At 37.9% G+C, this 25073-nt stretch overlaps 1 protein-coding gene across 1 annotated transcript in view; it reads right to left on the bottom strand.

Annotated features, from left to right (window-relative positions):
• The window catches only part of LOC150082254 (TGF-beta receptor type-1-like), a 468537-nt gene that overhangs the window by 54816 nt on the left and 388648 nt on the right, over positions 1-25073 (bottom strand). The window contains exon 3 of the mRNA XM_090380077.1: positions 5847-6014. Coding sequence (XP_090236203.1) covers positions 5847-6014 — 168 coding nt within the window. The remainder of the gene's footprint in view (positions 1-5846; positions 6015-25073) is intronic.

Raw genomic sequence — 25073 nt, 5'->3', positions numbered from 1 at the left:
TAAAAGGAAGCTGGCTGACTGTTGAACATGTTTTAGATATAGGAAAAACAGTTTCCACGAGGGGAGGTTTAAAAGTTTCTAGCCTCTCACAGACAGAACACTGGAAAGTTGTGAAAACTCATTATTTTTTAACATAGTCTCACCTTTAGTCAACACACTTTCCGACATGATCCACTAGTTTTTGTACTTTGTTCAAATAAAATTCAGAAGATTTTGACTCGAGCCAACTGTTGACTACTTCCATCACAGCATTTTCACTGTTGAATTTCTGTCCTTTTAAGTCCATCATAAAATAACACTTATTTTATAAGTGTTAACAGTTAACACTTACAAAATAACATAGCTAAAGACTATATTCATAATATAAGCATAGTCTTAAATCTAAAGCATCAGTCTAAGCACACATACAGGTGTGTACAGGAGTGTGATGCCTCTTGTTAAATTTTTGGGGATTATGTGGACCCGTTGTTAAAAAAAATTACATGAACACTCTGGAAGGAAAATGCTGGTTAACAAAGCCTTTTCTGTATTTTCTTGAATTTATAACAGAGTAAACATATTTCAGGGTTATGCTAAGAATTTCAGAATCTAGATGAAAACCAGAAAATTAAACCCCCTATCTCACTATGTAAATATACTTAATTCATTTTACTGTTATTCCACAACATGAAAAGATCTCACTGACACCATCCATTATGCCATCACTAGGAACTGATATCTGAATGCATTTTCTGCTGGGCTTCTATCTTAATGCAGTTCTGCATATTTACACATGGATGTATACAGATGGAAAGAATATTAACCAGTGGAGATTATCACATTTTATCTTTTTTTAAAAATATTTAAATTTTACATTTTTAATACAAATGTATTCTTATTCAAGACAAATGTTTTTGAAATATATAGACTGTGCATGTTGCATCTACATTCACACATGAGGAATTCTTTAGAGAAGGAGTTGCCAGAAGTTTATCGAGCTCTAACAGGGACCTAAATGATTTTGTAATGTTTGTTTGTTATTTGGTTTTTAGGGGAATTAGCAACTAAGGCCATATTGTTCCGGGATATGCGGTGGTCATTCCCTGACCTTTCCACATCCTCGGTATTTGGTGGTGACGGGATCGAACCCCGGTCTAATCTAGAAGCGTGTGCTACGCACTGCTGCTCCTTCCCACCTGACTACAGAGGCACCGATTTTGTAATAACTGAGAGGTAAGTGGAAGGGAAATTGTTGAAGTTAAACATAAGAAACGCACCTGAGGTGGATATAATCTACCAAGTTATGTTAAGGCAGGCAGAGAAGGAAGTATGCAAATCCTAAGCCACAATTATAAGAGCATCCTTGGATTCAGAGGAGGTTCCCGTGGACTGGAGGTGTGCTTATGAGAAATCTTTGGCAAAGGATGCAAAGAAAAACAGCAAAGAGTTCTTTACCTATGTAAACTCTAGAAGGAAAGGGATGAATCAGATTGGTCAACTGGATATTGATGGTTCAACTGTTGATGATCCTGCTTAGGTGGCTAACAAACTAAATGATTATTTTGCATCTACATTCACACATGAGGAGTTATTTAGGGAGGGGAATGCTAGAGGTGAACTGAACTCTGGCAGTGAGCTAGATGATTTTGTAATAACGGAGGAAAGTGGTGGAGAAATTGTTGAAGATAAACATAAAAAAGGCACCCGGGGTGGATGGGATCTATCCAGTTATATTAAAGGAGGCAGCAAAGGAAGTAAGCAAACCCTTAGCCATAATTATGAGAACTTCTTTGGACTCAGGGGAGGTACCCATGGACTGGAGATGTGCAAATGTGACCCCAATTCACAAAGGAGAATCAAAGGGCGACACAAGTAATTATAGACCTGTTAGTTTAACTTCTGTTCCAGGAAAATTAATGGAGGCACTGGTAAAAGAAGCACTGCAGGATCATCTAGACAAGACTTCAGTTATAGCTCGGACACAGCATGGTTTTGTTAAGGGAAAGTCTTGCCTGACCAATTTGATTGGATATTATGATGTCGTCACAAAGGAACTGGATGCAGGGAATAACTTTGATATCATATATTTGGATCTTAGAAAGGCTTTTGATACTGGTGCACAGGGAAGACTGCTCAACAAATTGGAGCAGTGTGGCATTTAAGGCAAATTGCTGCTATGGATAAAGGGATGGTTGAGTGGGAGAAGACAGAGAGTGGTAATCAATGGTCACTGCTCATCGTGGACTAATGTTATTAGTGGAGTCCCTCAGGCAGTGTTGGGTCCATTGTTGTTTTCTGTATTTATAAATGATATTGATGATGGTATATTAAGATTAATGTCCACGTTTGCAGACGATACGAAGGTTGGCAGGGTTGTTAAGGATACTAATGACAGTACGCTGCCACAACAGGATCTAGAAAAGTTGAGCAGATGGGCTGAGAGGCGGCAAATGAAGTTTAACATTGAGAAATGTAAAGTACTACATATGGGAAGCAGTAACCCCAGAGTAATGTATCAACTCTGTGGTACTACACTGACAGTGGTAGAGAACGAAAAGGACCTGGGGTAATTGTGCAGGCAGATATGAAGTTTTTTGAGCAGTGCAGATGGTCTTCAAGAGTAGCTCATGGTGTCTTGTCAATGATATACAGGAATTTTTCTAGCAGGGATAAGGAGGTGATTATCCCCTTGTATAAGGGAATGATCAGGCACACCTTGAGTACTGTATACAGGTCTGAAGGCCTCATTTTAAGAAGGATGTAGAGCTGCTGGAACGAGTACAGAGAAGGGCAACAAGATTAGTGAATGGAACAAAGGGTTGCTCTTACAAAGAAAGGCTTAAGTTTTGCAAATTACAGTGTCTGGAGCCTACACTCTGGCAAGGTGATCTGATAGAGGTGTATAAAGCCTTGAATGGTTTGAGTATGCCCAATGCCGATGGGATTCTTCCTCTTGCTCAGAATAATCACCTGAGAGGGCATAAATTCAAATTGAGGAAAGGCAGATGTAGGATAGATGTGCAGAAGTTTGCCTTTAGCCAGTGGGTAGTTGGAACAGTCTTCCATCCTTTGTTGTGGAAGTTGATAGCCTAATTTAAGGCTGAGCTGGACAGGTATTTGGAACAAACACTCTGGGAAGACTGCTCAACAAATTGGAGCAGTGTGGCATTTAAGGCAAATTGCTGCTATGGATAAAGGGATGGTTGAGTGGGAGAAGACAGAGAGTGGTCTTCTCCACTCTCTGTCACTCTTCTCCACTGCTCATCGTGGACTAATGTTATTAGTGGAGTCCCTCAGGCAGTGTTGGGTCCATTGTTGTTTTCTGTATTTATAAATGATATTGATGATGGTATATTAAGATTAATGTCCACGTTTGCAGACGATACGAAGGTTGGCAGGGTTGTTAAGGATACTAATGACAGTACGCTGCCACAACAGGATCTAGAAAAGTTGAGCAGATGGGCTGAGAGGCGGCAAATGAAGTTTAACATTGAGAAATGTAAAGTACTACATATGGGAAGCAGTAACCCCAGAGTAATGTATCAACTCTGTGGTACTACACTGACAGTGGTAGAGAACGAAAAGGACCTGGGGTAATTGTGCAGGCAGATATGAAGTTTTTTGAGCAGTGCAGATGGTCTTCAAGAGTAGCTCATGGTGTCTTGTCAATGATATACAGGAATTTTTCTAGCAGGGATAAGGAGGTGATTATCCCCTTGTATAAGGGAATGATCAGGCACACCTTGAGTACTGTATACAGGTCTGAAGGCCTCATTTTAAGAAGGATGTAGAGCTGCAGGAACGAGTACAGAGAAGGGCAACAAGATTAGTGAATGGAACAAAGGGTTGCTCTTACAAAGAAAGGCTTAAGTTTTGCAAATTACAGTGTCTGGAGCCTACACTCTGGCAAGGTGATCTGATAGAGGTGTATAAAGCCTTGAATGGTTTGAGTATGCCCAATGCCGATGGGATTCTTCCTCTTGCTCAGAATAATCACCTGAGAGGGCATAAATTCAAATTGAGGAAAGGCAGATGTAGGATAGATGTGCAGAAGTTTGCCTTTAGCCAGTGGGTAGTTGGAACAGTCTTCCATCCTTTGTTGTGGAAGTTGATAGCCTAATTTAAGGCTGAGCTGGACAGGTATTTGGAACAAACGGAGGCGTGAAATTAGAGCGTTTTTTTTTGGCTGATGCTGCATAAGCTTGCTTTCTTGCATCATATGCCTGTACTAATGCTAATGCTAATGCTAAAGCTTAAGCTTCAGTTCTGCAAACTGCAGTGTCTGGAGACTAGGAACCTGTGAGGTGATCTGATTGAGATGTTTAAAGCTTAAAAATGATTGAGCAAGCTGAATGTTGAGGGGATTCTTCCTCTTGCTCAGGCCACACATATGAGGGGGCACAATTTCAAATTGTGGAAAGACAGTTGCAGAGCAGATATGTGGAAGTTTATCTTTAACCAATGGGTGGTTGATTGTTGGAACAAACTTCCATCTGTTGCTGTGGAAGTTGATAGTTTAAATAAACTCAAGTTAGACTACACAAACGAGTGGAAGGAATGAATAGATGAAATGGGATTGTGGCGTTTTTTTTTTTTTTTTTTTAGCTGATTCTGTATATAAGCTTGCTTTCTTCATCATCTGCCACTGCTAATGCTATCCTTTTATGAATCCTCATCAGATGTATATGAATACACAATCGAAAAAAAAGTGTTTACTGTAATCAGCGCTTTAGGTTATGTTGTTACTTTATTTTCCTTACCATGGTTTGTGCATGTGAAGCAGATGTGAGTGCATAACATCCAGATTTTTCCTTGAACTCCAACATGTTGCATGTCTAGTTACTGCTGTTGCTTTGTACAGTTCATATTGTCATCAATGCCATTACTCCACAAGAGTATCATATCTCTACTCCTATAAAAATGATTGTTTTACAGTAAAAATGAATCGTTTTTTAATTCTTGATTCTTTATTTATTTGTTTTTATTTTATTTTCAAATATTTTCTTTATTTCTTTTTAAATAGTTTGTATGGATTTCAAGAATCATTTTAACAGTCAATTTTTTAATGAAGATATTTAGGGAACATTCAAATTAAAGTATTTTATATTTCTTGATTTTCTTCCTTTCCACTTCCACCTTTTTGCACACACATTTCTGCTCTGCATCAATAAACAGCACTATAGCTGCATTCTTGTTTCACCAGTTATAGTTATCAATTAAGCTGTGGAATTCCACAATTGTTGCCATTGGTAGAGTAATGTAGAGTGTATTACCTGCCTGTAGTATGTATACAAGACCAATAAGTTACGAGCGTTGTAGGGTTCTGGTGATCTGGCTGCAGTGTCCACCAGTTCATTACCCCTGATCCCAATGTGGCTTGGAATCCAGTAGAAATGAAGGTCAAATGAACACTCTTTCTGAGTGTTCATTCGACATTCCGAAATGATCATAAGTGGCATCCACTCTATTTGAAAAACAGAATGCTGAAGGTATTCCTTGAGTGGCATGATGGGTGGTAAACTGTGTTGTTTGAAGATAATAAAGCACTCAAAACCTATTGGTATTATTTACATATTGGAAATAATATAAACACGATGGATCAAATGACTTGTGGTATTTTCTTACCACTTCTTCTTTGGTCACAAGAGGTTCTTGTGACCAAAGTGATCTTTTGTGTGATGGTTACACTGCAAAGACAGCTGTCACTGAAGAAGTGGTAAGAAAATACCACAAAATCTTGGATCCTACTATTGTATGTTTCGAGTGCTTTATTACATGTTTATTTCCAATTCGGAAATAAATATAATAATAACAACGTAGGTTTTGAGTGCTTTATCTTCAAATAGAACACTTCAATCTGATAACACAGAAACTTACCTGATGCAGCTGTAGCTGAAGGAAGAGTTGGTCGGAGATGCTGATTACAATAGTCATAATCTTTGCAACAATGTAAGACTATTTTTGAAATAGCCATTTCTGACTTCACACACCACAGGGGGTACTCTGGTGGAAATATTTTGTCTTTGTTTAAACATCTAAAATAAGAAAAAATTATTCCTATTAGCTATGAAACTAATTTGCTTATTACTTCAATGAATTTATTAGATAAAACATAATTACAAAAATAAATGAAGCTTACAATTTGATTATGGAAACTATTAAAAAGGAGACTGTAAATATTTACAAATATAAACAAATGCAGTATTCAGCCTTAGAAACATGTGCACCAGGACTCCATGCAACTTTAAATCTGTCGCTACATATTACATACTCTAACTTCTGACAACCACTTTGTTTCTATTAAGTTTGTTTTAATAGAAATTTATGAAGACACATTTTTTATGTTCCTTCCATTTTCTTGGACTTAGATCATGCTGACTTTTGACTTTCATGTGCCAACCTTGCTATTAAAATGCCCTAATTTGCATACTAACATTACATTGACCTAGCATTCTGTACACTACATGCTGACACTGTTTCCCTCTCGGTACTCACTACAGAACGAGTAAGTGAATGTGAGAATTAAAAATCAAAAAATACAGTACATGTACTATTAAAATTTGGCAAAAATTGATTTTGTTGTTATTGGTTTAACACTAATGTTTGCTAATGTTAATAATAAACACATGCATTTGAAAATGACTTGCCTTTGCATAAAAAACCCAACCCACATTATAATGTGATTACTGGTACTATATCCAGCATAATGTTTAGCAGAGCATGGCTTAAACTGCACATCATATGTCAATACAGAGCAAGTCTAAATGTTTAATATAAGGGGATGAATTCTAAGCCAGCAGTACAAAAACATGGAATGCATAATATTTTTATGTATATTGTTGAGCCCATCCTAGGGTTTTTGTAATCCTGCCTGCATATTTTAAAATGCACCATTTGAAAAAATAAACAGAAAAATACCAAAACTAACCTACAAGAAGCATGTAATTTTTAACATAAAAATATTTTAAAATTCTACTGATAGCTTTCTAGGAAACATCTTATCTTGCAAAAAATTCATTAATTCAATTATTTTATTGATAAAAAGAAATCAAAACCAATGAAATAAAATAAAATAAAAATATATACATTAATATTTGTAACAATTTTTATGTTATTAATTATAAATAATAAAAATACTTATTTTTACTACTGATATATAATGCGTGTGCATTAAGACTTTTTTAAGTTATTTTAATTTTTAAGCAAACCAAATCAGAACTTACTAATGCCTCAAAACTAATTTCATCCCCACTTATATTCTCTGTTTCTTCAAGTGAAGATTGCTCTTCACTTACTGGTAAATGTACAGTAAAATTTTCTATCCTTTCATCAATGAGAGGTTGTTGATCCACATGTTTTTTCAATCTCAATAACATGTTTACAGCATTTTTTCCATTATGAAATGCCAATTTCAGTTGCTTTTTGTTCAAATAATGATTTAACATAGTTTAATTTAAAAGCCACATTATGAAATGCAACATAATCTGTCCCCAGATACACTGGATGCAAGTCTGCATGGTAGGAGGGCAAACAAAGTACAGAAATGTCATACTTTATATTTTATCCAGTTTAAATATTTTAGTAGATGGTTTATGTTCTTTAATTAGATTTTATAGTTCATCTTTGAGCATATTCTGATTGCTCTGGTATACAGATCTTTTGCAACCATTCTTAAATATGACAATCTTTACTGCCACCTGTTGGAATCTTTTCTAACAAAACATTGTGATACAAGATATTACCTATGACTGATGCACATTTTGGGGAATATTGGGGATCAATTTTTTGTTCTATATAACATTCAAAATTCGGCCAATTCATTTTGTTGTGATAATCTCTCACCTTCTGTTGAGCTTTAAATATATCATCATCATTGGCCATTTTCAATCCATAGCAGGATGAAGGCCTCTCCAGCAACTTTCCAGTTCCTTCTGTTTTGTGCAATGGCCTTCAATTTACTACCCACAAACTCATGAATTTCATCTATACATCTCTGCCTTTGTCTTCCAGGTTTTCTTCTAGCTCCTCTTGGGTACCATTCTGTTATTTTCTTAGTCCATCTGTCATCATGTCTTTGAGCTATGTGTCCTGCCCAAGACCATTTTAGTTCTTCAGTTTTGATAAGAATGTCCTTTACTTGAGTTTGCTGCCTAATGAATGTTTTTCTCGTCTTATCTAAGTCTGATTCCCAATATAATTCGTTCCATTCTTCACTGTGTAGTTCTCAGCTTCTCTTCCATTCTTTTGGTGAGTGCCCAAGGTTCACTTCCATAAGTCATGGTGGGGAGTATACATTGGTTCATTATTTTAAGTTTCAGACAAACTGGAATATAGCTCCTCAGTATGTGACTATATTTCCTGAATGCTATCCAACCAAAATTTATTCTTCTCTTGACTTTCAACCATTTATCATTATTACAGCTGATGACTTGTCCCAGATAAATATATGACTCCACCTTTTCAATTACTGCTCCTTCAATCATTATATCCCTTTCTATGGCATACTTGTTCATCATTACTTTGTTTTAGCCTTATTCATCTGCACAATGTCATCTGCAAATTGTAAATGGTTTAGGTACTCTCCATTCACATTGACTCCTTTCTGTGACCATTCTAATCTTCAGAAAGCTTCCTCAAGGGCAGCAGTAAACAACTTCAGAGATATTGTGTCTCCTTGTCGAACTCCTTTCTCAATTTTAAATTTGCTACTGTCTTTGTCTAGTCTAATAAAGGAGGTAGCATCTCATATATTTTCTTCAAAATCATAATATATGGGGTATCTATGCCTTGTCTTTCCAGTGCCTGAAACCTTGCCTTATGCTGTATAGAGTCAAATCCCTTTTCATAATCCACAAATGTCAGGCATAATGGAGTTTTATATTCATTTGCTTTCTACATTTGCTGTGATATTATGTGAAGGTGATCCATAGTTGAGAATCCTCTGCCAGGGGCAAAGGTTGATGGTGTTGAAGAGCAGATATCATCTTTTAAGGGCACAAAAAGTGATATAGTTGTACACGTTGGCACTAATGATATTAAGAGTAGGAGACCGGCAGAATTACTTAACAAGTACAGGTCACTGTTGAAAAAAAGCCGTGAATTAGGGTTGAAATTGAAAGTGTCTGCAATTCTGCCCAGACAAGATAGGAGGGAGTATATGATGAGAGCCTTGTCGATCAATTCGGCCCTGGAAAGATTGTGCAAGGCTCAAGGGGTAGAATTTTTTTCTGCCTGGTCTGTACTTGTTAACAGGAGAGACTGCTTCTACAGGGATGGGATACACTTAAATAGAAAGGGTGCAAGAATATTTGCTGATGCTATCGAGGCAGCGTTAGGTGGATCGGAAAACTGCTAGCTTCGGGGGATACAAGGACTAATAGATTAACAGTAGCCACTGGCAGAGGTGAAAGTGATTCTTGCACTTCTTCTACTGAAATGAGCAGCAGCCTGGAAAACAAGATGCAGGGTATTTCAGAGACTGCTGGGAATCATTGCGGTACAAGTAAACATATGGGTTGTGTTAGGGTAGCTAAGAATACGAACAGGTGCATGTATACTTGTGTGTACACCAATGCTAGGAGTTTGGTAAATAAATTTGATGAATTTCAGATGTCTGGTCAGTACATCAAAGGCAGATATTGTTGGGATATCAGAGATGTGGTGCCACACACAGATATAAGGAATGCAGAAATGGAATTTGGGTAGTACAATGTGTACAGGAAGGATAGACAGGATAGAAAGGGAGGAGGGGTTATGCTATTAGTTAAGAAACACATAAAATCCAAGGAAGTGAAGCCAGTCGACATCGCTGGACAATGCAGTGTCAAGTCAGTTTGGTGTAACATAAGCATTGGGAGATCAAAATTGAGAGTAGGAGTGTGCTATAGGCCTAATGACTCTGATGAGTATAATAAGAAACTGTACAGGGAAATAGAGTGGGACAGAGGTGGCAAATGAAGTTTAACATTGACAAATTTAAAGTACTACATATGGGAAACAGCAACCCCAGAGCAACGTATACTCTGTGGTACTACACTGACAGTGGTAGAGAATGAAAAGGACCTGGGGGTAATTGTGCAGGCAGATATGAAGTTCTCTGAGTAGTGCAGACGGGTTGCAAGAGTAGCTCATGGTGTCTTGTCAATGATATACAGGAATTTTTCGAGAAGGGATAAGGAGGTGATTATTCCCTTGTAAACGGCAATGGTCAGGCCACATCTTGAGTACTGTATACAGGTCTGGAGGCCTCATTTCAAGAAGGATGTAGAGCTGCTGGAACGAGTACAGAGAAGGGCAACAAGATTAGTGAATGGAACAAAGGGTTGCTCTTACAAAGAAAGGCTTAAGTTTTGCAAATTACAGTGTCTGGAGCCTACACTCTGGCAAGGTGATCTGATAGAGGTGTATAAAGCCTTGAATGGTTTGAGTATGCCCAATGCCGATGGGATTCTTCCTCTTGCTCAGAATAATCACCTGAGAGGGCATAAATTCAAATTGAGGAAAGACAGATGTAGGATAGATGTGCGGAAATTTGCCTTTAGCCAGTAGGTAGTTGGTTGGTTGAACAGACTTCCATCCCTTGCTGTGGAAGTTGATAGCCTAAATAATTTAAGGCTCAGCTCAGCTCAGCTGGACAGGTATTTCGAACGAACAAGAGGGGTGAAATGGGAGTGGTTTTTTTTTTTTTTTTTTTTGGCTGATGCTGCATAAGCTTGCTTTCTTGCATCATATGCCTCTGCTAATGCTAACCTTTGCCTGGGGCTATTTTTAATCTATTAATCTGTGTCTATTAGTCATTGCCTCGATAGCATCTGCAAATATTCTTGCACTTGTTCTATTTAAATGTATACCATCCAGGTAGAAACAGTCTCTCCTACTAACAAGTTCAGAGGATGCTAGGAAAAATTCTAAGCCATAAGGCTTGCACCATTGGAATCCTTCATGTTTAATCATTTGTCATAAAGTTCTTTCACTGCATTCAAGTCCTATACAGTATCTTCATTTAGTTTTCTGAGAAATTCCCTTATTGTAGGAAATTTATTTTTTCCATGATGACTTATTACGCATTTGTCAAAAATGATTGGTAGGACTTTTGGGATGCCGATGGAAATGTTTATTTGGTGATTTAAATAACTGACCAAATTTCTTTTTCTTCTTTTTAATATGGTAAACTGTTTACTGTGATGTGCCCATTAATTTTGAAATTCTTTCGAGTGATTTTGTCAGTGATATTAACAGTGGTGCGTCATCCCTCGTGAGGCCCAAGGCAAAATGGAATTTGGGAAGGAGTCATCTAAAGAAAAACTAATAAAAATAAAAATTAAAAAAAAAAAAAAAAAAAAAACTAATAAAAATTTCATTTTATTGTGACAACAAAACAAATAACTTATATGACATAAGAACTAAATATAAAATTTCACAAAATGTGTAAAACCACTTTTGAAAAAAACGTAACTTTCAAATTAATCTTCAAGTAAAGTTCACTTGGCAAGTAGAAAGTTCAGTTTCCGATAAAAATTACTTAAAAAATATTAGTAAAAAATAGCAATGAGTTTTTGAAACCGTGATTTTGGGGAACCCCTCTGATCAGGGCCCTAGGCAGATGTCTTTTTTGCCTATATGTTAACTTGCCACTGGATATTAAAAGACTTCTTTTTATCCTTGCTTTCACAGTATTCAGCTACGTTAAACACTATTTCTCTTGCTTGGTTGCGCAAACTTCTGTTTTTAACCCCAGGGGCTCAACATCTGGTGAGTATGGGCTTGGCACATCCAGGGTCCTGAGCTGGATATCATCATTCTTCTCTTTCTTGGTGATTTCTTTCTACTTCTGACTCTTGTTTTCTCTCTCTCTCTCTCTCTCTTTCTCAGGGTAACACAAAAATTTTTTTTTTTTGGCTGGTGCAGCAAAAGCCTCAGGATTCCTTGCACCATATGGCAAATAATAATGATGATAATGACATAATAACTATTGGAAACAAAACATTACTTCAAGTTCGTTCAATTCAAAACAGAAAGAACAACCCTTCACGGCCTGTACACGTATCTTGTTTGGTTGGTCTGCGATTGGTTAGTCATTGAGCACACAGGCTCCAACCTGTCAAGCAAGCGGCCGCTAGCAGGAATTGAAACTGTTGTTTTATGCATTGAAAAGAGCTAAAAATCGACGCGAAACCGGAAGTTGCGGTTCCTATTTCTGTACGGTTTTTGTGAGGTGGGGGGCCTGGCAACGCTAATTTGCACGGGAAAAAAATAATTATCTCAATTGCTACAATTGGTATTTACACGGTCCTCCTCCCACAATTAAAGTTATTCTCGCCGATCGTGGGTGAGTTAGTGACCGGCGAACCCTCGCGAACGAAAAGTACAGTATCTGCAAAAAAAAAAAAAAAAAAAAAAACTGCTCAATGTCGAAACCAAACAGAATGAGCCCTAAAGTTAGATATAAAACTTTTCAAATATCTTCCTTATAAGGGAAAACACTGAGGCTAATCCAACATTTTATATAGGAAACAGGCGCCTACCATTGATATAGATTCCAAGACGGAATAAGGGAAAATAATCTTGGATTGGAATAGTAAAAAAAATTGTTTTTAAAAAGAACATGGTAGCTTTTCACTCGGATGATTCCTATCCGTAAATAACGGTCTTCTTTGTGGGGGTTTCCAAAATTTGATATACTGTGTTAATAATTCGTTTCCTAAAATTATTGTGCTCTTAACACTTTTACTTTCGTAAATTCCAGAGAAACACACACAAAATGTCATTGAATAATTTTCCATCATGTGTTATTTAATACAATCAGAATGATTCATACGATTTTTTGTGTTAAATAAAACTTTTTCTAAGTCTGTTTCATTTGTGCTATAATTTATTACTGCCATACCTTGTAAACAACGTTGTTTTGTGGTCGTCGGTTGTGGTCGTATATATTCAGTTGGTCTTACTGCTTGAGGTCCGTTGTTCTTGGGTTTCAGGGGCATCAGCGACTAAGGCCATATGTACTGTCTGTAAATTGCGTTCTTTCATCGATTGTGTTTGCTGGAAGAAAAACCCGAGTTTCCAGAAGAAAAAACCATGCTACCCTCACCTGTGACCGACTAACTTAGCCACGTTGTGAAAAAGGCCCATAAAAATTCCTCCCGTCATCGACGGGACTCGAACTCATGTCTTTGCTACCCAGTGTGGGGAGGACAGCGATTCTGCCAACTGTGTTACCCCAGGAGGGCTTGTGGTCCGAGAATCGTTCCGGGTCCAATCTGACCTCACCCCCAATGAAGACAGCACACGGATCTAGCTGTATTCGATTGAAAGCGCCAGAACCAATAGTTGATTGGTTCGTGCATGAGCGAAATGGCCACGTACATGTCCCCACATGCACAGATATGAAGATGCGCACAAGTATTGTGTTCTTAGTTTTGATGAAGTTTTGTAACCTTCGGGTTGCAAAACTTCGTGAGTTTAATTTGTCTAGTGTAGCCACTCGTGTCCGTTATCTTTGTGACTGCCCTGCATAGAGAACATTCATCGACAATGCCATTTATCTAGCAATTTCCAATTATAAAAACATCTGCGAGTTACTTGAACATGTCGACATAACCTAAGAATCATTTCAATACATGATAAACATGAAGATGATAGATGTGCTCTCCGTATATCACCTTTCAGGAGTTTTAGCAAAATTATCAGAAACCCCGTGAATTCATTGTGAGTGCTACAAGTAAAGGGTTGCGTGTCTAGACAGCTAATGCTCCTATAGACGTGTGGTCGATAACCGTCTGTGTACAGTCTGAAGTTTAATCGCTGGTACTAAATCTTCGTGTCATATATTCGTTACCGATGAATTAAACATATCTCTCCAGCTAACCTTTTTGTAAAAATACACATTGACTGTAAACAGAAATTAAAACCCCTCGAAATACACAAGCACTAATTTAAAATGTCACCGAGAACATAATTTAAGTGCAACGTTTTAAAGTCGAGCGATAAATCCGTAACAGCATCCAAAGTGACGAAAGATGATGGATAAAATCAAAATAAACTTTGAGTTTTAATGTAGTTGAAGAACAATTAAAATACTAAATAATATTAATATCACTGTACAGGAAAAAAAAATAATAATAATATAAGGGGAGGCCCGAATGTAAGAATTAATGTTGGAGAAAGGGACAGCAAGGTGGTGTTCCCCTTGCCCGAATTGATCCCTTTTCGGCCGGATTCTTGGGTGCACTGCACTGCACCAGCTGAATCCACTCTCCTAAGGCCCATGTCTAGGAGAGCAATAAGCAAGTCGGTAGAAGTAAGAAGTAAACAGTTTGGTAAATGGCTAACATCTACAGTATATCAGCTTTAAAGCTAACAGAGTTGAATCATGGAACTGTACAAAATGAACGGATGAAGGCGTGTATATACGAGGTGTCAAAAAAAAAAAAAAAAAATCAAATTATTATATTAGGGCCACCCTTAATTTATTACATATACCCATATATACGATAAATATTTGTATTGAAGATTTATTGTAAACTCTACTGACTTGGTTGTCGTGCCGGAGTATAAACAGAAAATTTATTTATTATATGTATTTTGTCTGTAAATTGCGTGTGTTCTCTGGTCGATTTGCCTCTTTTGCTGGACGAAAAAAATCTCAGTTTCTGGGGAAAAAAACTTGCTATCTATCCTGAGACCAACTAATTCAGCCACGGAGTGAAAAAAGCCTAATAAAGTTCCTCGTGTCATCAACGGGATTCAAACCCGGGCCTTTTCCATCCAGTGTGGAGAGGATGGTGACAATACCACTGTGCTACCCACGCAGACTATATACGAGGTGTATTCAAAGTATTTTATTATTTTTTTTGGCGGGCTCCAGGGTTTCCCCTATTCGCCGCTGAAAGTAATCTATACATTGTGTACAATTTATAATGATTAATTATACATGAAAAGACTATTTACAGTGATGGTACATAAAAGATTATATACAATGATGGTACATAAAAAGACTATATACAATGATGATACATAAATAAATACTGGGCTTCGGAGTCCAGCAGACTGATCAATACATCAGGTAAAAGTAATCCAAAGAAACAGTCTAGCATTTTACTGAACCTCAGGAGCAAGAATTCTTTTCCTCCGTTTAAACAGTTTCTCTGCATAGGCGGAGAAGGCAGTATAATATTCAGAACAGTTAACCAATCTTGGCAGTTCGGAGCAGTCAAATACATTTGTGAGAAGTTGAAAGTCTAGTCTTAAATCGTCGTACAGAGGACAATGAAAGACGAGATGCTCAACAGTTTCTTGAGCACCACAACTACAGAGAGGAGTATTACTTAATCCTAGTGAGAACAATTTAAAGTTAAGACTTCCATGACCGGTATATAAAAACGTAACGTATAAACCAGGATTGAACCAGTCCATTTTCTTGTCGTAATCAACAACCTCGGGAAAAAAACTTAAAGGTCTCCCTACCCAAAGTAGAGGTGGACCAGGTATTCTGCCATGCTCTACAACATTCATTTCTCATTCTTTAATGTCTACATTTTCTTGCAAGTCAGTATTATTTGTTATACCTTTTACAATCGCAGGAACATTTTTTCTTCTACAATATAAAAGATAGTGTAACATTACTTCATATTGGATTGGCAGTCGATGACTGAGGACCTGGAGAGCAGCTGTAGAGACAGTTCGACGAGCTCTACTTACAACGAGACGAAAGAATCTTTGTGCTTGGGTAAGATATTTTTGAACAAGGGAGTTACCGATTCTGTATCCCCAGGCCCCAGCCGCGTAACACACAATTGGTATAAATATACAAGAGTAGTATAATTTAATGGAAGATTTCTTTACACCAAAAGTACTCCTGGTAATCTTAATAATTTTATAGGTCATAGCTTTTATTTTCTGAAGTACATACTTTGCATAGTAATTGAAATTAAGACGGTCATAAAAATAAATTCCTAAGTATTTATGCTGCCGAGTACTCATAATCATTTCTCCATTCAACTTAATAACAGGTGGTCTATTCACATCAAGAGAGCCTTTCAGCAACATTTGTTTTGTTTTATTAGTAGAAATTTGAAGTTTGTGTTTGACACCAGATATCCAAGTCCTCTAGAACTTCATTTGCTCTGCACTCTAGCTCCCGGCGGGAATTACCAAAAATCAGAATAGCAAGGTCGTCTGCATAAGCTATCTGAAGGATGTTGTCTCGATCAACCGAGAGCCAACAAATCAAGGACCATGTTCCAGCACACAGGGCCAAGAACAGAGCCTTGAGGGCAGCCCCTAGAAACAGATCTGGAGACAGAGCAGAATCCTGAGGAAACTGTGATGCTGCGAGAATCAAAGTAATTTGAAAGGAGGTGTGGCAATAAAGTTCCCAGACTGGTGCAATAAAGAGAACCTAAAGTGAAAGAGCTCAAAAATGGTTTTATTTTTATTCAAAGTAATCGCCACTGACTGAATGCATTCATTACACCGTTCTAAAAGTTTCTGAAGAGAGTCAACGAAGGCGTCCAAAGAGATGATGTTCGGTTAGGCCGTTACGTTTTACCTTATATCCTCCACATCCTGGAATCTCTTTCATTTGAGGGCAGCTTGCAAGTTGGGAAAGAGGAAGAAGCCCGCTGGTGCTAGATCGGAAGAGTAAGGTGGATGATTGATCTGTACAATGTCATGTTTCGTCAGAAATGTCTTCACAATAAGTGTGGAATGGACGGGGCATTGTCGTGCAACAAGAACCATCTACCTTTCCAGAAAATGAGCTTCAATAATCTTTGAAGAACCAGTACGTAGAACGCAACATAAAAATGACTCTCAGACCCTTGGCGTCAGATTCCTTGTGACTCACACCCTGTTTGTCGAAAAACATGATCAAGCATCGCCTTGATCCTAGACGAAACGAAATTTTTTTTTGACCATGGTGATGATTTTGAAGACCACTACGTGCTCAGACGTTTCGTCCCCGAGCCCTACCGAAAGACCGAACACTCACTCCAGTGCCAATACAGTCGAAGAAATTAGGACTGGCTTGACAAGCCTGAATTACATCTTTGCACGATGCCACTCTTTGTAACTTCTGATCATCCGTGCGGTCGTGTGGCACAAAATTTAAACAGACCTTCCTTTTCCCTAAATTTTCAAGCAGAATTTGACGAATCGTTTCCTTATTCATATCAGTCTTCATTATGAGGTTCAAAAGACGAGTGCCATTTGTAGAAAACAAAATGGATATATTCTAACCATTATTACATTACTAGAGGCCGCCGTAGCCTAGTGGTCAGGCGCGCGGGTACATGAGTACACGTGCTTTGAGTGACCGGGGTTCAAGCCCGTGACTGCTGAATACGGTGCTGTTTCTTGTATTCTGTGTATCTTGTAAACTCCTCTGACCGTTTGGTCGTCCCGGAGTATAAACAGAAAATTTATTTACTCGGCTTATTCACAATTAAAATAGCGTAAATATTCTTTTCACGTCATGAAAAATGTATCATACAAACATAATTTTTCTTCTGCCCACTCACAAATATCCTCCCCCATGCTCTTTCTTCCAAAAAAAAAAAAAAAAAAAAAACTAAAAATCCTGGTTATGTCATACGAATATTTTTCGAAGCATTTCACAGATGAAGCAGGAAAGTACTGTGGTTTGGTAATTACAGGTTTTATTTACCTATAGTTTCTTTCAAAGCAAAGGATTTCTCTACATTCAATTTAACATTTGTATCGATGCGGAAATAATTGCTGATACCACGCCCAAGTTTGTTGACACCACAGTAGTTAATTTTATTACTTTTAGCCTACTATATTTTCCCAGTATGTGTTTTTCAATAACACATCTCTTGAAAGCATGTTTTACGGGTCGTAAAACCGGTTTTATGAGGAGAAATCTGTGTAATACGCGTATAAATTAACTCACCTTCTCTGAAACAGAAGGCGTTTATTTGGGAACTGTTTGAAAAATATTTCAATTAAAGTTATGCAAACACTATCAATTTCTGAAGCAAGCTATTCTGTCATAAAGCAATTTATGACAGAATACGTATAATAAACAACATATTTCATATTTTATAAAATATGTTATTTATATATCTAAGGAGGTTTGTTTGTCAGTCAAAGATGATGCTCGCTTCGGCCACCTTTCAACTTCAAAAACGAAGGTTTAAATCGCTCTTAATAAATAAGTATATTTTATGTTCATGCTCAGGGACGAACACATGGTCAGAGGAGCTCACGAGTTAAGCGGAAATACAAGAAATAGCACAGTATTTAGCAGTCACGTGTTAAGTACGCAGTCGCTCGCAGCATCTGTACTTATGTCCCATGTGCCCGACCACTCAGGCACGGGACCTCTCTTTGTTCGTGATCTGATCGGGAATGATCGACACTTGTCAGTGATGTTGCTATTGAAACTGGTATTTCCTATAGGACATATCCATCAATTTCGACAAAAGATTTGGAAATGCTACACGTTTCAAGCAAGTTTGTGCCTCACATCCTCACTGATCATCACAGAGAGGGAGCGACGAGTTCTTGCATGTTGGGATCTTCGTCAACGTACTGCTGCTGACCCACTTTTTATTTACATCATTACTGGTAACGACGAATTGAGAGTGTATGGCTGTTACACAGGAACTAAAGCCAAGTCCCCTCGACGGAGGACGCTATTTTCTCCAAGGCCCAAATAAAGTACGATAATCTCAATGAAATGGGAAGACCATGCTTATTGTACTTTCTAACTCACAGAGCACTGTTCATTATGAATTTGGGCAGCGTAGTCAAACAGTGATCCAGGAATAAAAAACAGTCCTATGGCGATTGCGCGATGCTGTATAGAGAAAATGGCAGGTAATGTGGTCTGCAGGGAACTGGCCCACCTTCCCGTGGTGTGGACGAGTACCCAGAATCATCTGTCCAGGTGACTGATGATTCTGGGTAGCCAAGCGGTCAGACACAACAACAGAACACACACATAATATACACAAACATACACTACTTATTTCTGGCCCTTCTACAGTGGTACTGTTCTTCACAGAGATACGAGGCGGAGATGAACTGACGTTCTAGGTGCCGCCCATTACAAAAACACATGTCCACATGCAGGGAACTGGCACTTGCATCATAACAACGCCTCTGTACACTCAGCGCTTTCCATTCGAAAATTTCTTGCGAAGCACTCCATCACACTCGGGTCCCATATCCACTATACTCTCCGAATTTAGTTCTTTTTTTTTTTTTTTCGAAAGCTTAAAGTCCCATTGAAAAGTCACAGATTTGCAATGACTGAGGAAATTATTCAGAAGGAGGCAAGCAATTCCAAAAAGAGCCTGTCAGAAATGCGTCTAGAAATTGGGGGAACGTTGAAATCGGTGTATTTCCATCTTAAATTAGCAACAAACATGATCAGTTCGCACAGTCAGTCAAAGGCACCTAATTTTAAGGCGACAAGTTCCACAATTTCCATGGAAAACAGGAGGTGTGCTTTATGGGCCATGTAGGGCTTGAACTTACTCATACTGGGTGGTTTGTTCAACACGTTATTCATTAACAGGATTTCTTATTAGTTGTACAGCAATTCCGTTGACAGACTGGTAGCACAATCCTGATTACGTTTAACTCTAAAACAATTTAATTTTTACGTAAATGCAAAAAGATATACTACAAATTATCTGTATGCTTAAGATTTTTTCTTTTCTTCTTTCAACAGGATATGTTTTTTCATCTAAGCCAGTTATTCGTTTTGTGGTCGCTTGTTTGCATTTGTATATTTTATGGCAAAGTAATGACAATATATCTATCTTCCTTGTGAAAAACCGTACGACGTTTATCCATACTCACATCGAATTACCGTCTGCGTGAATGCAGTGTACCTATATACCTGCCAAGCGGTGGGTTCCTCCACTAGCGAGAGGGGTGACAGTGTCGCGTTGCCCAGGTATCCCATGAATTCTGTCCTTTCAGTGTACATTTTAATGTACTTTTTAATACAAGATTATATTTCATCCTATACTTAACATCATTATCATAAATAAATATACTAGTAAGAGTATAATTCTTACAATTTAAGGTAAAACCAGAGTACAAAGCAGTAAATACTATATCTGCACGGCTGCAATGGTTTATGGGAAAAACGGTTTTGAGCATACTTTGCTCATAACCACGGGAAGCTGGCCTGAATTTTCATTATTTACAGCAACTTCAGGCAGCAGGGAAATAATGCAAATTTCATGGTTGGCGGATCAGTTGCTTACCCTCAATATTCAGCAATGATAAACCAAAATAAAAATTGTGCTCAGAAAAGTTTTCCACACAGACTTGAAAAAACTATGTTCAAAACCGTTATACCGTTTTCAATAGTAATATGGTGTGGCCCACAGAAATGTTTTTGAAATATTTTCCAGTTCAACTATTTACGTAATTCTGGTTTTACTCAGTGTAATATTAACTTGAATCACAGGATCCAATTTATAATATTACCACACATCAGAGTAATACCAAGAAGAAAATGGAGAGATGAACTAGCCTAAACCCAACAAGCAGGATGAGTAAGGGAAAAAGAAATAACATACCTTAGATCAGCATTTCTCAACCTTTTTGGAACCACGGATCTCTTCCCCACACAGGATATATTGTTAATTCTGCAGGCCCCTTCATATAAACAAAAATAGTGAGTAGAATTGAAAACCAATCTACTCATTTTTATTTGGGATCGAGATAAAAAATAAAAATTTAATTTATTAAATTTCCGTATTGAAAAAGCAGCTCAATGCTCAAACGAAAAAAAAAAAAAAAAATATATATATATATATATATATATATATATATACACACACACAAAAATTTTAATGCAATTTATCTGAATTTTTTTTAACAAATCCAACCTAGGTTCAGTGGAGTTTAAGAGCGCCACAGCCGCTTCCAAATAAAGTTACAAAACAAAATGACCTGAACTATCCTCCAAAATGGGATGAAAATAGAATTTCAAATTAGATTGGCAGATAGCTTTCTTGAAAAGACATGCTGAGTTATAAATATGCAAAGCAGAAGCTACCGACCTTGGTCGAGTTATGCACTTTAACTGAATAAATGCAGACAAATTTTATGCTAATTTTTCGGCTGTTATGGATCGTTATAAAAAAGAACCTAAAAACACATATAGTAGACAAGACAGTAGTCACTATTATACAACAAACGGATAAAATCATAAATTCGAAGGGAAGAAAACAAGTGGGTGCCATCACTTCAAGCGAAAGTGGTACCTTTGATAATTATGGGCTTAGTCATCAATCCCCTTTTATCAACTTCTGCAAACAATGATATCTTCAAATATAAGTGCTGGAGTTTCTTATACAGGGATATTTCGTTTTAATTATAACTATTAACACAGATCCGTTTGAGAAACGCTGCCATGGATTACAACCCTCATTTATAACCCTTCCGATTTTGTTAAGGAACTTTCACCTTTAAGAAAACAATAAGTAACTACAATCGAACAAGCAGTTATTTTCTACTGTGGATATGTATACACAAGTCATGGTGATAGAAACGTCAGGAACCCCAAACTTATTACTACATATGGTACATAACAGGAACGTACATCTAACGAGTATGGGCTTGGCACACCCAGGGTCCTGAGCTGGATATCATCATTCTTCTCTTTCTTGGTGATTCGCTTCTGACTCTCTCTCTCTATCTCTCACTTAGAGCAACTCAATTTTTTTTTTTTTTTTATTTTTGGATGGTGCAGCAAAAGCCTCAGGCTTCCTTGCACCATATGGCTAATAATAATAATAATAAAATTTTGTAAAAATTAAAAATTTAGTTTCAAAAAATTATGAATTTTCTTTTTCAAATTTACGCAAGGAAGATGTCTCAAAAGATGTTGAAAATGCTAGCTTCTGATCGTATTCACTCGGCGACACATTGCCAGAAAGTAGATTAAAAAAAAGAAAAAAAAAAAAAAAAAGTGAAATCTTGCTACTCCTTGCATGTCCGAAAGGTTGCTTGTTTGCTCTGGCTCTACAATCCTCATGCTTTTGTTGTGTAGACTCAGAAGTGAAGTTAACGCTTCAAATTCCCAGACAGCTGGCGACTGAATTGTTGGCAATAACCGTTCGTTCCCTTTATATAACTTTTCAAAATGTAAACAAAACTGGTGCAGTAGTGAAAGTGATTTGACACTACTTTTCGGTATGACCCACATTCCAGTATAGAATGTTAGAATAAGTGTAGTGATGTCTGCGAAACGGGCGGTAACTGAACAGAGGTGAAGGTCAGGGATAAAATCCATTCATGTGATAAAAAAAAAATAATAATAAATGAAAAAATAAGCCCTCCCCTCCCGGCCATACTTACAGGCCGGAGCGGTAGATTTAGCACTGTGGAGGCTTTAAGCAAAATACAAAAGTACAACGAATGCCGGTTTAATGTTATGGCTAGCTATCGTTGTCAGCCACTTATTAGAACCAAAAATGAAAATCCACCCCCATTTACGTTTATAATGTATGTAAATTGTGCAGCTTTACGTAATCAACCCGTGGTTGTAGCCGGGTGGTCAGGAATATGAGTGCAGTAGCAAGAGCTCTTTGAGTGGACCGGGGTTCGATCACGTGACTGCTGAATACGATTAACGTTTGCATTGATGATTTAATATACTCTCCACTGACCTGGTAGTCATGCCGGAGTATAAACAAGAACATAACTTTAGGAAGAACATTATATCCTTTTAAAATGGTAGTGATTCCTGGCCGCTTAGTGTGCGGACGCCCGTAAAAGTGCTCCTCCGATAATGTGTAATATTTCAGTGCCATAGTTATACAATGGCTTCAGTTTGATACCTTCAGACGCAGATTAATAAAGTCATCTATCCAGATCTTTAAGCGATTCAGGTAAGAAAATATAAGTTAAACAGATATTTATGATTTATCATTAAGCAATATCGAAAACTAATCAGCGCTTAAAGTACCCTTGTGTGTGTTCCTTAATCTTCTCTCAAAATCGCTCGTGCGAACTGCACATCACTGCGTGGGATGATTGTTCTAAAGCTGTTGAACCCTATACACTTGTCTTAAGAGTAGTGACTTAGCAGAATTTAATACTTTCTAGAATATCCAACCTGCACGCATTGATCAGTCAATAACAGCCCTGTCCGTCAATATGAAAAAAGCAGCGAAGCACCAGACCGGCATTAGCAGGGCAATAATCCCCAATTGCAACCACCCCGACATGCCAGAAAGCAAGGGTAACGCTACTGAAAGAACACATCTATCGCTAGCCACAATATTTCAATGACATCATCTCGCAAGAACGAGGTCTCGAAATGTATCATGGATCTCATGAAACGTACGAGAATGAGTCGCAAACTCAAGACTACCGGCAGCAAAACCAAACTAAAAAGCCAGATTGCAATAACCCCCTTACTCCTAAAGGATAATAATTTGAAATGTAATAGCCAAACCAAAATTATTAAAGCAGCACTTGCATCAAAATGCAGAGCGTCAACTACAAGCAAACTACACAGCCTAATGATGATACAAAAAGATCTACCATCGTTGAAATCTCATGAAAAAAAAATGGAATTCGCGGAACAGATTCTGAAGGTGCATGAAGCTGATTCGAAGAGTAAACCAATATCACTCGGGCAAGCAACTAGGAAATTATGTGAAGCCCTCAGAACGATTGCCAGCACCCTACAAGAAATACGTACCGAACAGTCACAAAACAAGATGCAGCCACTCAAACAACACTCCGGGAGTGTGGCCAACTGCCTATTCATAGCGGAAAGAAACACGAGAACTCCAGTAGGTTTGTTTGTTGTTTGGTTTTTAGGAGCATTAGCAACTAAGGCCATATTGCTCCGGGATATGCGGTGGTCATTCCCTGACCTTTCCGCATCCTCCGTATTTGGTGGTGACGAGCTCGAACCTCGGTCTAATCAACTCCAGTAGGATGGCTAGGGAAAATGAAAGCGCCCACGAAACTCTCCTAAAAGATTCAGACTACTGTCAGTTTCTGAAATCTCTAGAGAAGCGAGATAAGAAGTTGAAAATGAAACGAATTCACAAACGGCTGGTGGACCGATAGCATAGCCTCCTCGCTCACCTGACATAACTCCCTTAGATCTCTTCTTCTGGACTATGTGAAAGACATGGTTTATTCCACCAAGATGTCTAGCATCGCCTCCTTACGTACACGCATCGTGCAAGCAATTGCCACCATCACTGCAGATATGTAGGAGCGAACCTGGTCTGAAATCGAGTATTGTTTGGGCATTCTTCGTTGCGCCAAAGGAGCTCATGTAGAAGTCTGCTGACTTTTTTTTCTGTTTGAGTTTTCTTAACCAATAAAAATTATTAACATTTCCTAGCGCAGTGTTTTCTTTGGTGGGACATTTAAAATCAGTGATGTTCAAACCGGACACCCTGTACAAGGCGATATTATTTACAATCCAGGTCATGCCAGAAATAGCTGAGTGGTCAAGGGAAGGAATGTAGTAGCACACGCTCTTCGAGTGGACCGTGGTTCAAGCCCGTGACTGCTAAATACAATTAATGATTGTATCATGATTTATTGTATACTCCTCTAACTTAGGGGTCATGCCGGAGTATAAGCAAGAATATTTACGACCTGGCCAAATGAAGGCGGTGTCTTTTATTTTCTAATCCCTGACACGTCTGACAGTGTGAACAAAAGCAGATAAACAATCAAGAAAACAGTACAGCTGCTAAAGGGATAGGATAAGAATCAATCGAAACCCAGGGAGAGATAACCTTTAATATGACTTCACAATTGTGGTGATTATCTACTGTCGTTACGCGCTGTTGTTGGTGTTTAAGTGCACAGTACAAACGTTGTACGTTCTTCTACAAGTGATCATATGATACTTATGATGCCTTCCCTAAGTGTAGTCAGAGCGCAGCTGCATTTTAATGCAGCTGTTAAACTCAGCGTTTCACAGCTTCTTTGGTGTGAACTTTTAAGGAAAAGAAAATCACAATAGACGTGACTGAAAATGAAAACCCGGACAAAAAAAAGGAAAAGATATGTAAAGAGTGAACTTGCGGAAGAAGAGCTTCTAAGATCACTCAAAAATGAGGACAGAA

This window comes from Mastigoproctus giganteus, chromosome 8 (genome assembly GCF_048544385.1).
Source record: "Mastigoproctus giganteus isolate SK-2022 chromosome 8, ASM4854438v1, whole genome shotgun sequence".
NCBI lineage: Eukaryota > Metazoa > Arthropoda > Arachnida > Uropygi > Thelyphonidae > Mastigoproctus > Mastigoproctus giganteus.
Note: the sequence above shows the minus strand (reverse complement) of the source record. Positions and strands in the feature narration are given on the sequence as shown.